The 15,801-nt window shown below is 40.5% G+C and overlaps 3 protein-coding genes across 7 annotated transcripts; 1 reads left to right on the forward strand and 2 right to left on the reverse strand.

Moving 5' to 3' along the window:
- The first annotated feature begins 942 nt into the window (after nucleotides 1-942).
- LOC104587086 (uncharacterized) lies at nucleotides 943-2,174 on the forward strand. Its single transcript, XM_010244540.2, has one exon. It carries the CDS (start codon nucleotides 1,152-1,154, stop codon nucleotides 2,055-2,057), a length of 906 nt encoding a protein of 301 aa, XP_010242842.1. The 5' UTR covers nucleotides 943-1,151; the 3' UTR covers nucleotides 2,058-2,174.
- A 1,522-nt stretch (nucleotides 2,175-3,696) lies between these two features.
- LOC104587087 (DUF241 domain protein, putative (DUF241)) lies at nucleotides 3,697-4,434 on the reverse strand. Its single transcript, XM_010244541.2, has one exon. It carries the CDS (start codon nucleotides 4,432-4,434, stop codon nucleotides 3,697-3,699), a length of 738 nt encoding a protein of 245 aa, XP_010242843.1.
- A 1,494-nt stretch (nucleotides 4,435-5,928) lies between these two features.
- Nucleotides 5,929-15,536, reverse strand: LOC104587088 (Tetratricopeptide repeat (TPR)-like superfamily protein). 5 transcript variants are annotated; one of them, XR_002022093.2, is made up of 2 exons: nucleotides 13,200-15,536; nucleotides 5,929-6,347 (listed from the first exon to the last, which is right to left on the reverse strand). XR_002022093.2 is itself a non-coding variant. In XM_010244542.3 (2 exons), the coding sequence occupies exon 1, from the start codon at nucleotides 15,292-15,294 to the stop codon at nucleotides 13,858-13,860; it is 1,437 nt and encodes a 478-aa protein (XP_010242844.1). In that variant the 5' UTR covers nucleotides 15,295-15,536; the 3' UTR covers nucleotides 5,929-6,347; nucleotides 13,841-13,857. The 5 variants fall into 5 exon arrangements, 2 of the variants coding, with proteins under 2 accessions (XP_010242844.1, XP_088746739.1); XR_016077803.1 differs by having other exon boundaries at nucleotides 5,929-6,392; XR_016077804.1 differs by having other exon boundaries at nucleotides 13,015-15,536.
- Nucleotides 15,537-15,801: the final 265 nt, after the last annotated feature.

A 15,801-nucleotide genomic window follows, 5' to 3' on the forward strand; every position in this document is an offset into this window, starting at 1 on the left:
CTAATGGAACATTGTATCATTTCAAGCGACTAATACCAGTGGCCCAGTGGGGGTACGTTGGTCCCCCAACATTATTTCAGATATGTGAAGGCATTCAAAATTTTGTGCTTTAAAACAAGCTAATTAGTATAATCTTATTCAACTAATTAATTGATTTACTACATACAACCAAATGTGTTTGCCTCCCCAAGTTCAAAGTAGTCCTGCTTAATCACTAGAGCAGAGCAGAGGATACATCACTCAGTAAATTAATTATAGATCACTAGCTAAGGGTGTCAATGGATCAGTTTTGGATTTGGATGGACTAATAAGACATATTGGATTGGATCAATCGGGTCCAAAATATTTATTAGATTAGATTGGACCTGGTCTGTCTGTAACAAATTTATATTGGATTGAATTGGATTAAGCCAATATCTGGTCCATTGATATAAGATAAGAATATATGTGTCAATGGACCAGACTTTTGGTTAAAACCAATCTAAATCAAAATAAATTTAAACAGATTGGGCGGTCCAGACATTGAATTGAACCATTCCAATTGATCCAGAACATTCATTGAATTGGATTGAACATGGTCCATTTATAATGCACTCACCCTATTCATACACACACCTGCTACAAATTAAACCATCCCTCAAACAACCATAACAGAAGGTTGACCCTAACAATCCATTCAATTCCAAACCACTGCGCTAAAACCACTAATCAAAACCTTGGATGCATTGCTGCGTCCCCATGGAGTTTAGCCTTTCCATCTTATATATAATGTGTGATCATCATCAATTCACCATCTCTCTGTCTGGGAGACATAGTGACACTCTAGCTACTCGTGTGTGTACATTTTATATTTGTTTTTATAAACCATGCATGCATAACCTATAATTAATTTCTGTGAAGTAGATCGTTTCCAACACTGATGAGACATTGCCGGAAAATAAATCAAGTTCCACCACATGACAGCTTAGTGTTGTTAGGAAGTTCAAGGGTGAGATTCTTCGTGTCTCTTCCTTACTCTTCTCTTCCTCTCCCTATATATAATAAGGTCCCAAAGGTGGTGAGGCCACATCTTCATCTCTCTACACATCTCCAACATAACATTCAATTGCAATAGATAGCTGGGTTTCTTGATCTGTTAATTATAAGAGAAGATGGCTACCACCCTTTCAACTCCTACAGCGCCTTCTCATGCTCGTTCTGCCAGTTTGCCCTCCGCATCTCATCCTCTTACTCTTGCCGTCGAGGAACAGTTGCACAGATTAAGGGCTTCCGAAGCCCTATCCTCCTCCTGCTCATCATCATCATCACTCTGCAACAACTTGAGTGCTCTCCATGACTTGTTCGAGTGTGTAGACAATCTGCTTCAGTTGCCACTCACCCAACAAGCTCTCTCCCACCCCAAATGGGCAGACGAGGTGTTGGACGGATCTCTCAGGTTATTGGACATCTGTGGCACCACTAGGGATGTTTTGTCACAGCTCAAAGAATCTCTGCAACAACTTGAATCATCTCTCCGGAGGAAACGAGGCGGAGAATCTGGTTTGGCAACCCAAGTTGGTGCTTACATGACATTCAGGAAGAAGATTAATAAAACTATCCACAAATGTCTAGCAGATTTGAAGAAGATGGAGAAGCACGCCTCCTCTGCTCTCTTCATCAGCAAAGATCTTGACCTTGTGGCCATTGTTAACGTACTGCAGGAAGTGGAAGCGATCACTGTCTCGGTGTTCCAGTCCATATTGTCGTTTGTATCAGGACCAAAGGCACAATCAAAGACCAGTGGTTGGCCTTTGGTTTCAAAATTGATGCAACCAAAGCGCATAGAATGCGAAAGGGAAGAAGAGAATGGCTGCAGTGAGATGGAGAAATTGGATGGTGCTTTGTATGCTCTGATCAACTGCCAAAAGTCACGTATGGGCAGCGGACTGCAGAACTCACAGAATCAATTGGCTGAAGTTGAGATGAATATCCAGGGACTTGAGGATGGTTTAGATTGCGTCTTCAGGCGTTTGATCAAAACCAGAGTCTCATTCCTAAACATTCTCAATCACCATTAAATATATATGTCCATTGGAAACTCCTTTGAGTTTTGTACGTCTATACATTTTTGTAGAATGTTCAAGTATATGCATACAATACGCTCATGGAAAAATCAGTATTCAAATAATGAAACAGAAAAGGATTCAATCTCAAATTTCAAATTGTCTATTGGCTAATGATCTTTCTCTTTGTTCCCCCACTTTGGTTGATGACATAGAATAGAAAAAGCAAACTTCTTTCCAAAATTATATATGATCTCATCAGTCGAATATCCAGTCGAGTTTCACCTAGTTTGACCATGTCGACCCATCTACTTCCATCGGCAAAACCAGTCTGCACATTGATCTAACCCATGAATTTGGTTGAGTTGAGCTTACGCGTACGAGTCCGGGTTGACTCGTCCAATTTTGAAGCTATGCCATTTGCACCTTCAAGTGTAGATTATTACCCAATGTGGCTATGTCCTGCCTTGAACAGGAGGAGAAGAGCCTTCAATTTGAGCAAGCACTCTAAATTATTGTTGTTGTTGCAGTAGGTATTAGGAAGGTCTGTGCAGAGAAATTATATTCGATGTTTTTTACACAATTGAATAGATGGATAGATCAACTAAAAATTATTAAAAATCAACAAGTAACTATCAAGATTTAGATGAAATGAATATTAATTCTGCAATAATTAACATAGACCTAACTCAAGGCTGTCAAGATTCCAATTGTCTCCCTCTGCACATGGACAAGGGCTGAATGATGAAGCTCAAGTCATTGTGAAAGGATCTCTCAGGCTTTCCAATGGAAGAAACTCAATGCTATGTTATGTTAAGCACGCGGTATCAAATCAAATTTCGGTTTGCCCTGTTTATCTGGTCAGCGCCAGTTAATTAACCATCTGAAACTCTGAACTGGAGACAAGGTGGCTCAGCTATTCATCTTATTAGCCAAACAAGAAGGGTATATCTTTAATCAATCAAATTTGCTCCTTAATTTAATCAAAATCTGGCTGCACTTTGTTTTTCCATTGCACTTCCATTCAATCTGTGATAGGTGTGTCCAATTTTATATCTACTGCTCTCAAGTCTCAACTGGGTTCAAGACCTCCTTAATGTTAGAGAATAAAAACTTGTTCAGAGACCAAACCTAACAGCTTAAACTTTTAAGTGTAAGGGTTCTTCGAGATGGTATCAAAGCCTGTTTTGTTTGGCCATATGATCATGATCTAGTGTTTGATCCTCGTTGCCCCATTATACTTAAATCCCAATGGGTTTTTGTATGAAGGAGGGTGTTAGAGAATAAAAATCTATTCAATGACCTAACCTAACACCGGTGTAAAGTAAGATTTTAGTTGAAGGGTTCTTCGAGACCTAATTATTATTAATTATTTTTTTGCAGACATAACCAAAACCAAAAGATTCATGGTTTTGTATGCACCATCATAAAGCCTCTGTTTGGAGAAAGAGTTACATTCTTATAGCACTCGCACGCGCAATAAAAATAAAAAGAATTACAGGATTGTTAACGGTTGAAACTGTCGATATTAATCAAGAATTAATCAGTGACTCGTTACATCTGTTTCTATGTTAAAAGTTTAATTAAATATTAATAATGGGCCGGGTGACTGCCTGTGGGAGGTCTAATGGATATGTAGACCAAATCCCAGTCCTTAGTTACTGAGTATGTTGAGAAGTGAGACTCTGGTTCGTATTAATCGTCTGAACATGCACTCTAATTCAAATTCTAGGTCTTCAATAGCAAGCTCCAATGCCTCCAATCGTTTATTTGCAGTCTGAACCCCAATAGCGTCCGTCTTTTCATCACGCCAAGTGTTCCCATGAAGGGCACACAGAGCTGTATTCACCCTCTCCACCTCATTCTCTTCCACTACTGCACTGCCTACTCGTCTCGCCCGAAGACACCTCGGAATGAAGGAATTTCTATTTGATCTGGACATGAAGGATAAGATGGACTCCACGATAGAGATGGTGGTCACTCGTACTTGTCTTAATATGCCGACAACCGCCACGAGATTCTGGTCCATTTCCGAGAGTGGCAATGACCCACATTTGTTCATCTTCTTCAATGCTTGTAGACACTTGATCATCTCCTTCTTCATCTTCTTTCTGCAGAAGTTGTAAGCCCCGATTTTATCATCCAAATCTGGTTCTCTGGCGCTCCTTCTCCGCAGAGTAGAATGAAGATCTTGCAGGTGTTCCTTCACCAGCAACAAGACATCCCTTGTGATGCTACACACGTCCAACATTCTTAGAGATCCTTCAGTGACCTCGTGAATCCATTTCTCGTCTCGATGGTGGACTAGTGCTTGTTGGGTAACGGGCGATTGAAGCAAATCATTAGCAGAGTCATGCAGGCTTCTAAGCGCTTCGAAGTTGTGCCGCAACATCTCTAATCAAGATTATTGTTATCGAAATTAAATCGGCAGGAACAACAATGATAGCTAAGAATGAAGATGAAGTCTGTAGTGGGCTCCTGGTTAATGAATGGTTTCCTGAGATCTATCACCAACTTCCCGCTCCTCTGTTTTAAAGAGAAGAATTCTGAATAGGATGTCGGATGTTGGATGTTGAGGAAAGGACGACGAACTCTCCTGAATACGAAACTGGTACGGTTAAGTCAATAACAGCGGAGGGTAGAGGTGGCCAAGGAATCTTGGGAGACAGACAGAGAGAGGGATTACGTTGCCGTTCGCTCAAATGGGAATGAGGGGTTTGTTCGATTCGATCGATCGTATTCGTATTCGTCATCTGTGTGGGCTTGAATAGAGAAATAGCGGAATAAACATACACGAGTGAGATGCAGGGGGGTGCCAGCTTGTCATGTCTTCATAGCACACAGCATTGTTGAGTAACATAAACACTTAATTAGTGTTAAATTATTGTGTAATTAGATGTAACGTAGGCAACATGGGTTGTTAGGGGTGGAGAGAGGTAATGTAACCTTTTAGGGAGGGACATGGGACGCGAACACGTGGCAAACTAGCCAATTGGGGATAACCGCACAAGGGGAGGGGGTCAAAAGTCAAAAGGGGGGACACAATGAGATTGTGCACGAGGGAATATATATGTGTAGGAGATGGGATCACGTACAACTGTACCTTGTTGCAATTTGTAACTCGGAAGCAAAACATTTGATGATTTTAAGGTGAGATTAAGATTTCATGTCTGTATTAATTATAATATAAATAGCTTTCCAAGAAGATCTCATGAAAGTTCCAGGAGATGGGATCCGGCCTTGTTGTCCGTTAAGGCCAAGGTATTGACGGGCTGAATGGACCATGTGTTTAACCTTGCAGTCCAGATGAAATCTACATTTTCATATTCTACTTGGACATCTCAATTGATGTTCAACCATTCAGATTGAATGAATTCCAAATTCTTGTCTAAAAGACGCACGGACCCCCAGAATTAGAACCTTGTTTTGCAATTTGCATGTTCCAAATGATGAGGTGGGATTTGTGGACCCAGCAATAGCAACCGGCCCACGGTGAATCGATGGAATGACTATGTATATGTTAGCCCAAACAACACCAGCGGTAAAAGCCTAAAAGGTATTTCGTGAATCCGGAAACCATTAATTTATGAGGTTCATGTTCATTCACCTTAACGCCCTTAAGACCAGATTGGGTAGCTTGGTGGGCTAAAGGTGGTCTCAGCGAAAACCACATTTACGAAACAAGATTGTGATCATTGATTTTTTTGTGGAGTTTCTATGTACCATAGACACTGTAAGAAAGAATATAAAAGCAAGGGAAGAGAGACCATTTGGCCCTCCCCGTTCTGTTCTACATCGCGATCTCTGATTGTCAGGAGTTTTATCATCTCAATTTTATTTTATGAATTTGTTTTTAACTTTTTTTTTTTTTTTTTGCACCTCAATGTTCACAGCAAAATATATATATATATATAGTACATTTAATTGACAAAAACAAGGGTATTTTTTATACATATGATATAAAAGGTGCTAGAAAAAAGGATAAAATAGACTTTTTTCAAAAAATTAAAAATCGTCTAATATTTTCTGTCAACTGACGGTTTATTAGTGGGGAATGGAATAGTTGACACTCCCAACTGTCCCCAAAGAAGTTCCCTCACAAGTCTGCTGACTCCAAATGCCCCTTGGATTCAATTATCTTTGGTAATTGTTGGGCTTCAGTTTAATACAGATTGCCCCAACGTTTGAGATGGTTCAAAATGGATCAGCTTAGCCAAGGGATGTGTTGCAGATTCTCAATAGGCAAATGCAGGCGGCAAAATCTGCCTGGACTTGAAAACTTCGTTACCTTAAAGGTGGCGAAAGCTGCAAAAATTACAAGCTCTTATTCATCAGCATCATAATCTAAATCTGAAATGAATTCAAAATAACAGAAGATCTATGAGTCTAGTATAAGTCAATGCTGTGAAATTAATCTTCATGGGATGTAAAGAAGAAGAGAAAACATGATGCATGTACTTAATCAGTCAACCTGCAGAAAACCAATCTACACAAGTCTTGAAAAACCCACTGAAAACTTCTACTACAAATTGTCTCAAAACACGACAATGCTAACATCTTTTGGTGTTTAAAATAGCAAAGTTTAATTGCAGCAAATCTACTGACAAAACAGACTGATTAAATCATAATCCTAAGTTTTCATTTTAGCTTGCCCCTAGCTCTTCCAACATGTTACTTCTTCATGCCATTTGAACTATAAACCTTAAATCAGAATCCCAAGTTTTAAGACTACATCAATTTACCAACCAAAGAAACAAGCAACCATACTGAAACAATTACCAGTTTCTAACTTCATAAAAACAATATTCAACAGTTCAACAACCACCCAACAAATAAAGGAGAAAAGCATTCTTGAATTGTTCACTGGTAAAATCTTGGGTCAGATGAATGAGATCCCAGGTCAAGTCTGAGGGGGGCCACATTGTGCAAGAAAGTGCCAGAGGGTAGGACTTAGGTCTGCATCCAGCCTACCACTCCAAAGACCTCAGAAAGCTAGGATGAGCATTGGCTGAAGGCCCTTTTATTCATGAATCATTCCAATCATTCAAATCATTAACCTGCCACTTTTGATGAAGATGAATCTTTCTTCTAACTGTCTCATTTTGCCCCCTATTCTTATGCAGTTATGCATATGTCAACATCCTGTCCCTCCAATTGGAATATCTAAAATCATTAGTTACCCACTTGAGAACCCTCCCTTTCCATTTCTGCCCCTTCCTTTAAATCTATCTGAGCTCCACCAGTTGATTCACCACCTGTTAATTTTTGTCCACCAAATATCAGGCGTTGCTTTACTGATCTCACCACTTCACTCTTCAACCTCTCCACCTGAGACAAACCTGATCGGCAGATACTTGCATAAGCATTGTGCCTCGTTACTGAAACCTCCACTAAGATTCAAACACCATATGCTCTTATTCATTACAAAAGAAAGAAAAGGTGAAAAGTTCAAACTTGTGCTGTTTGGTCTACCTTTCCCAAGACATCAGTCCATATTTTCTTATTTTTCTTTTCAATAGTTTCTATATTCCTCTCTTAATAGGTTGCAACAGATGACAAATGCAATCAGATTCCAGAGAATGGTTATCTCAACTTGCTGTAGTCCTTTATTAGCCACAATACTATCAAAACAGCCTTTGATCCCGGGACAATCACAATCCACAATCTACCAAATAAATTAACAAATTGGTTCTATACTTTGAATAAGCAAGTGGGGAACTGATTCTAGCAAGAGTTAAACAATATGCACGGACTTTATAGGTCACAACCCCTTGAGATGAAATGGTCAGATACCAAGATTTTATTCCTGTGTACTGAATACATGAAAAGGCAGACATTTGTCACAATATACTCATTTGATTAAATGCATTAACCTGATTAGTTTTGTTTTTTCTTCAACCGAATGCAATGTTCTTTTTTTACTCATTCCTGGCCTTTTTAGAAAAGGTTCAATGTAAGCTTCGGTGGTGGAAGATGTGAAATTAGATCTGAGTCGTATTCATATTATTCCTTTTCTTTTATCTCCAATACCAGTTACAGGTTGATCATTGTTACAAACTTGGAATACCTGCTCGTGTCTCTATGCTAAGCATTTTTGTTTCCTATCAAAATATGTATCAACAAGATTGATATATTTCTTTTAAATAACCAATTATAAAATATCTTGCTTTAAAATATTGTATGCATTACTCGTTCTTATGATGTCAGTACTCAGGAGCTGTAAAAGCTAGATTCTAATTACTCCAGTTACAGGTTGATCATTGTTACAAACTTGGAATGCCTGCTCATGTCTCTATGCTCAGCATTTTTATTTCCGATCATAATTTGTATCAACAAGATTGAGAATAACCAATCTCCAATCTAGGCCCATCTGTTCCAAGCTGGATAGGTTCCTGTTCTCCTTGGACTGGGAAGAACATTGGGGAAATCTGGCATCTAGAGCTCTCCCTAGGGTGACCTCTGGTCATTTTTTTTTTTATCAATAGGGTGACCTCTGGTCATTGGCCCATAGTAATTGGCAAGGAAGAAAGGAGTGGAGGCCCTGCCCCGTTTAGATTTGAAAATATGTGGCTACTTCATCCTGGGTTTATCGAGAGAGTTGGGGAGTGGTGGTATGAATGTAACCCAATGGTGGAATGGGAGAGGATGAGATTCCACAAGAAATTACAATTTTTGAAAGCAAAGATTAAGGAGTAGAATCTTTTAGAGTTTGGGAGGCTAGAAGAAAGTAAGAGAGCTTTGATGGACCAAATTGAAAGCTTGGACTCTAGAGAAGAAGGGGGAGAACTTGGAGAGGGAGACACTGAACTACAATTTTTGAAAGCAAAGATTAAGGAGTAGAATCTTTTAGAGTTTGGGAGGCTAGAAGAAAGTAAGAGAGCTTTGATGGACCAAATTGAAAGCTTGGACTCTAGAGAAGAAGGGGGAGAACTTGGAGAGGGAGACACTGAACTTAGAAGAGACTTGAGAAAGCAGTTAGAGGACTGCCTACATAAGGAGGAAATTTGCTGGAGGCAAAAGTCCAAGTGTAAATGGCAGCAAGAGGGAAATAGGAACACCAGATATTTCCATTCTTTGGCAGATGGAAGGAGGTGGAGAAATTTTATATCCAAATTGGTAGTAGATGGAGTGGAGCTAACACAACAAGAGGAGATTGTCGGGGCATGTGTTGAGCATTTCAAATCCATTCTAAGAGGGCCTATAAGTGGTGGGGTGTGGGTAGAAGGGTTGCATTGGCCAGATGTAGGGATGGACAATAGGAGAAGGCTGGAAAGAAGGTTTGAGCTGGAAGAAATCAAAGAGGCTATGTTTTCTATGGATAGAACAAAAGCCCCAGGGCCGGATGGATTCACAATGGCTTTTTATTAGGATTGTTGGGATATTTTGAAAGATGACCTTCTGCTGGTGTTCGAGGAGTTTCATAGGAGATGTTGGGACACAAATAAAGGGAATACAAGTGTACAAGAAAAGGCCACACCAGCCTTTAAAGAATGTAGCTAACAGCCAACCACTAGAACAAACTAAATAACAAACTAGACAAGTGGACTGGACAAGTGGAGAAGCTGGTATAACGGAATTGTAACAGCAGTATATAAATAAGGAAAGGAGGTTAGGAGGGGATTATCGATTTGGGAATACAATCTCTCTCTCTCTCTCTCTCTCATTCAAGAGGCAGGCTCCCTCGAAAGAGTCCCCGAGTTAGGCAGTACCTAACAGGAGAGGCATTGTTAACCCAGGAATGAACTCCACCTTCATAGCTTTGATTCCAAAAAAGAAAGAGACCTCCCACCCAAAGAATTTCAAACCAATCAGTTTGGTTAATAGCCTATATAAGATTATTGCAAAGGTGTTGTCTTTAAGACTGAAGGAGGTATTGCCAGACATCACTGCACAAAATCAAGGAGCCTTTGTGAATGGAAGACAGATTACAGACCAAATCCTCATTGCTAATGAGAATGTGGAGAGTTTTAAGAAGGATAAAAAGAAGGGGATGGTGTGTAAGTTGGACCTGGAAAAGGCTTATGATTTGGTGGACTAGGAGTTTTTGAGGAAGGTTATGACTAAATTTGGGTTCGGGGCTAGATGGTGTAAATGGATCATGGGTTGTGTTCGGAACTGCCATTATTCAGTGCTAGTGAATGAGACAGTGGTAGATTTCTTTCCAGCCATTAGAGGAATAAGACAAGGAAACCCCCTTTCTCCCTTCTTGTTCATTCTGATTGCTGATGTTTTGGGGAAGTTGATACACAGGGCAGATTCTAGAGGTCTTATCAGAGGATGGAGGGTTGGAAGGGAGGAAACACCCCTCACCCATTTACAGTTTGCTAATGACACGATCCTATTCTTTGAAGGAGGTAATGTGGGTTTTATCAGGAACATGAAATTGGTGATACAATTTTTTAAGCAAATGTCAAATTTGAAGGTAAACTTTGGGAAAAGCTGTGTAGAGTGGGTGTGAATTTGGAAGAGGGAGAGATTAGGGAATGTGCATAAGTGCTTGGGTGTGAAGTTTTGGAATGGCCTTTAAATTACCTTGGGTTGCCTCTAGGTGATAACCCTAAGAGAGAGAGCTTTTGGAACCCAGTGGTGGAAAGATTTGGAAAGAGACTTGCATCTTGGAAAAAGACTTACCTCTCCCTTGGTGGAAGGACTACACTGACACTAGTAAACTTACCCATCTACTTCATGTCAATATTTAAAGTCCCATTGAAGGTGTCTAGCAGGTTGGAGAGGATGATGAGAGACTTCCTTTGGGAGCTGGGAGAGGAAAAGAGGAATCATAGAGTTAGATGGGAGGTGGTGACCAAGAGCAAAAGTTGTGGTGGGTTGGGGCTTGAGAACATTAGAAAAAAGAAATATGGCTCTTTTGGGGAAGTGGCTGTGGAGATTTCCTTTGGAGCAGGAGAAGTTGTGGGCTAGGATAGTGGCAAGCATACATGGGCTGAAGCAAAATGGATGGATGCTGGAATCAAAGCTAGGACCACAAGTTCCTCTCCTTGGAAAGCAATTCATGATTTGCTACCAGTTTTCTCCCCTTACATCAGGTATGAATTGAATTCAGGTAATACCATAAAATTTTGGGAACAGATTTGGGTGGGTTCTGTACCTTTAAAAGATCAGTTTCCTTCTTTGTATGCTCTTTCAGACCTTAAGAATGAGCCAATTTCTTCTTTCATCACCCCTTCCTCTTCCAATTCTAGGCCTGGGTGGAACCTGGGTCTGAGAAGGGCTGTGAGGGACTCAGACCTAGACAGTATCTCGAGCCTCCTTGATCTCCTTGATAATGTCTTCTTAGACCCCTCAAACATGGACTCTAGAATTTGGACCCCTACCCCAACTGGATCTTTTTCTTGTGCTCCCTTCTTTGAAGTTTTAAGCCAGTCCACTAATCCTGTTACCCCTCCCTTTCCTAGTTAAGGAGGTTTGGTGCAAACCAATTCCTCCCAGAGTTGGTAGTTTTTGTTGGGAAGCCTATCTGGAAAGAATTAATACTGGTGATTTGCTCCAAAAAAAGAGACCCAATACTTGCTTGCCTCCTCATTGGTGTGTTCTCTGCAATGCGGAGGGGGAAACTGGTTTCCACTTACTAGTATCTTGCCAATATGCAAAATCTGTTTGGGAGTGGGCCTTTGCTCTCTTTGGGTGTAGCTAGAATCCACCATCAAACATGCAGAGTCTATTCTCCCCTTCTTGTTTCAAGTGGACAGTGAAAAGAGGAAAGATTATGTGGAAGGGACTAAGGCTGTAGTATGTTGGTCACTATGGGAAGAAAGAAACTCCAGGATCTTCTCAAAAGTCAAGAGGGGGGTTGATGAACTGAGGGCCACAATTCATATTAGGGTTGTACAGTGGCTGAAATCCTTAATGCTATTTACAGATTACATAGTGGATGATATGCTGAGGAAGTGGGGAGAAATTGCAAACTGTTCGCAGAGCAAATCAGCAATAAGTGTGCCTTGGACCCCCACCCCCCACCCCCACCTGCTGGATTCTTAAAACTGAATTTTGATGGCAGTAGTAGAGGGAACCTAGGACAGTCAGGGATTGGAGGTGTTTTCAGGGATGAGAATGGGGTCATTTCTGCATTATACTTGGGTCCAATTGGAGTTGGGGACTCCCTTAGAGCTGAGATTTATGCAGTTATGGGAGGGATACAGAAAACTAAGGAGATGAATATCAGAAAAATCATAATTGAAGGGGATTCGGAGGTGGTAATAGGGTGGCTGAATAAAGATAACAGTAGCCTATGGAATTACAGTAATGAGAGGAAAAGGTTTAAGTGGCTGGTGAGGGAGATGGAAGTGAAGATGAGGTGGGTTCAAAGATCGGCTAATTCCTTGACTGATAGATTAGCTAAACAAGGGGTAGAAAGGGACTCAATGTTTTGGTCCAATTTGTAAACTACTGTTTCCATTTCCTTTTCTTTTCTTAAGTGCTCTAGCTGTATGTGGAAGACAAGAGTGCTTGTCTTCTTCTTTGTAATCATCTTTATCCTGAATTAATGAAATTGCTAATGAATGCATTATTGATCAAAATATAAATATATATATACACATTCCTTTATTGCATTCTAATGTGCCAGTTTTCAATGAGAAGGCTGACCTAAGATCAGCTCCTCTGCTATCAACACAGTTTACCTAAACTGATTAATTTTCAAAGCAAACAAACAAATATATATTTTCACTCTGAAATTACAGTTCAATAAATGCAATCTCCAACTCACTCTTTGAATAATACATACATTCTAACAACTTAGGTACAGTAAAAACTATCCAACTCATTCTTCCTTTCAAGTGTAAGTGTGTAATCATGAAAGAGTCCAGTTGTTCAAATACCATCTTCTTCTATTATTTCCACATTAGTTCAACACAAGCACATGTAATTGGTTATGCATATTAGCTAAGTAACATATTGTTCGAATAAATAGTTGTCCTTTTGTTCACAAATACACCATGTAAGTAATACTTAATACCTTTATACCATGAGCTCCCACTATTATAGTTTACATACCAACAAACTCTTCAAGACCAATCAATAACAACACCCCTTAAATGCCTTGTATCTGCTTGGCCTGGCTAATGTTTGTAAAGGGACAAAGCAATTATAGTAATATTAACTCTTCAATTTCTAAGAAAAATATAACTGAGCGAGACATACCTTTGGTGGTCCAACAATTAAGAGCCGCCTCAGTAATGGTGCTGAACTCATAAATCACATGCATAATCAAAGGTTATTTGAAAAAAAAAACATTGCTAGATACCATATATTTGAGTTTAGATCAATGATTAAAAAAAGGAAAAGGAAAAAAACCAAATGCAGAGAGAGAGGTATCATTGGCAAAGCAGTATCTTCGCCCCTTTCAAGCAACTGTACTTCATTTCCTCGAAACAGTGAATGGGAAGAAATTTGGAATAATGAAATCATTCCTGAAAACAATGTTACCCTCTTACATCCTTCCACCGTCTAAAGGATGAGACATACTAAGTATTGTACACCACTTCCTTTGTATATATATTTTTTATTCGGAAAGAAAAACAACTTCTACTCCCTTTACAATGGAGAAAAAAAAAGCAAGACCTTAGACAATCCCATAATTTGTTAAATATAGTTTATAAAAAAATCATAAGCAATACTGCATCTTGTCTTTGGAAGTTAAAATAACTAGGACAACCCATGCATGAACAGGATTACGAGAATGGATTATCAGATATCAAAATTCAGCATGAAGTAACCTCTCATCAAGACAAAGTGAAAAAAGGAGATTGAAACGGGTAGAGAATGGAAACAAACAAAATTACCGTATTTGTAGAATAAGCTAAGAAGCAAATTCTGGTCCTTTGAATTTCTTTAGCCACTTGAGGGTACTCTCTAATGTGGAATATGCTACAACATCTGTGAGACTCTTACTCTGCACCGCATAATCAAACACCTCATAAGCTTCTGCAATCTTGTTGTCCCTACACAGTGCCCTCACAAGCGTAGCATAAGAAGCTGCCTCAAGTTTCATTCCGCCCGATTTCATCATCTTATACAATTCCAACCCTTTCTCCAACAACCGTGACTTGCACAACCCTTGGAGCAATGTACTATACGTACATGAATTTGGACTACAGCCCTTCTCTTCCATCTCCTCCAACAGCTCCAGTGCTCCTAATGCATCTCCCTTCCGGCACATGCCATTCATCAGTGATGTGTAAGTAACCGTATCAGGGAAATGCCCCATTTCAGCCATAATATCTAAGTATTTCCTAGCTTCATCCACCCTCCCATCCTTCGATAACCCAAAAATCAAAGTATTATACGTCACAAGATCAGGTTCTACCCCATTCTCCTTCATCTTCTTATAAACCGCAATCACCTCGCTCCCACGATCCAACAAACAGTGACCCTTCATTATTGTGTTATAAAGAAAGCAATCCGGCTTAAATCCCTCGTCGTCGAGGACTCCGAGCAATCGAGTGGCCTCTCGGAGGTTTTTGCGTTTACAAACTGAATCGATTAAGATAGTGTAAGTAACGACATCGGGTTTCAAATTTACCGAATTTCGCATATCATCGATGAAATTGTAAACGGTGCTTAAAACCCTAGTCTTGCAGAGATGCCTAACAAGGAAATTGTAGGTGAAAGAGTCAGGTGGAGCGTATTTAACGGATAACTCCTTGACCAACTCAACAGCCTCGTCTTCGCGACCGATGGAGCAGAGTGATCGGACGGCGAGGTCGAGAGAGACGTGGTCTGGAGGGAAACCCTTTTGTACCATTAGGTCAAGGGTTTCGAGGACAGGGGAGAGGTCGTCGGAGGGATACTTGCAGGACAGGGAGAGAAGGATATGGTAGGTCGATCGATTCGGGGAGAAGGAGGGTTGTTTAGCGATCATGTGGCGCAGGAAAGAAAGAGAGTCGCGCGGGGTGGAGATCTGGGAGTAGGATTGGAGGAGGGCATTGTGGAAGCGGAGATCTAGTGAGGCCGGGGAGGTGGAGAGGATGGAGTTGAAGGTCTGTTTGGCGTCGGAGAGGTTTGGGGATTTGAAGATCATGGGACTAGGGTTTTGAGATGATGGGTCAGTTTTCTGACGAGAGGATGAATGTTTTTTCTTGTTGGCAGTTTTCTTTGTGGATGGGAAATGGTGGGGATGGGGAGTTGGAGTTACAGACGGGGAAGAAGATTCATGGGGAGGTATAGACCGGGGGTTTCTAAGTAGAGTAGTTACAGGGAGTCTGGCTGTTTTAAATGAAGGTGGGATTTTGCCCATTCTTCTTCTTCTTCTTCTTCTAGCAAGTTACCGTTAAACGACGCTGCTATAGCCCGGTGTAGCTACGGTTTGTTCCTCTTCTTATGTTGGCTTTGAACGATGCTACCATCGGCTGGCTGCTGCTTACAGTCAGGTTGAGGGTTTAAGTGAATCTTTAGGGCTTTGAACGATGCCAATCTTGAACCCGCGCCAAACGCCAATGACTGTTGAGTCGAGAGGCGCGGGTTCAAGGTTGCAAAAGAGCAACTCGTAACACTATCCCGAAGTAGGGCTGTAATCGGTTCGGATTCACCAAAAGTAGAATTCAAATCCGATCCGGTTAGATGATTTTCGGGTATCGTTCACAAATCACAAGCTTATCTCCAAGTCTACGGTATTGTTATACATAAATATGAATGCAACTTTCCACTCTGAAAGAAGGTTACGGTCCAGGGTTGCAAGTCGGACTAGGTTGGATCGGATTGAGGTCAAACTTAAACCTTCATCCAATTCAATGATTTTGGATGT

The sequence above is a fragment of the Nelumbo nucifera genome, chromosome 6 (assembly GCF_055504915.1).
Source record: "Nelumbo nucifera cultivar China Antique chromosome 6, China Antique-T2T, whole genome shotgun sequence".
NCBI lineage: Eukaryota > Viridiplantae > Streptophyta > Magnoliopsida > Proteales > Nelumbonaceae > Nelumbo > Nelumbo nucifera.

Coding starts and splice junctions, on each gene's coding strand:
- LOC104587086 (XM_010244540.2), top strand. CDS start 1,152: ATGGCTACCACCCTTTCAACTCCTACAGCGCCTTCTCATGCTCGTTCT.
- LOC104587088 (XM_010244542.3), bottom strand. CDS start 15,294: ATGGGCAAAATCCCACCTTCATTTAAAACAGCCAGACTCCCTGTAACT.
- LOC104587087 (XM_010244541.2), bottom strand. CDS start 4,434: ATGTTGCGGCACAACTTCGAAGCGCTTAGAAGCCTGCATGACTCTGCT.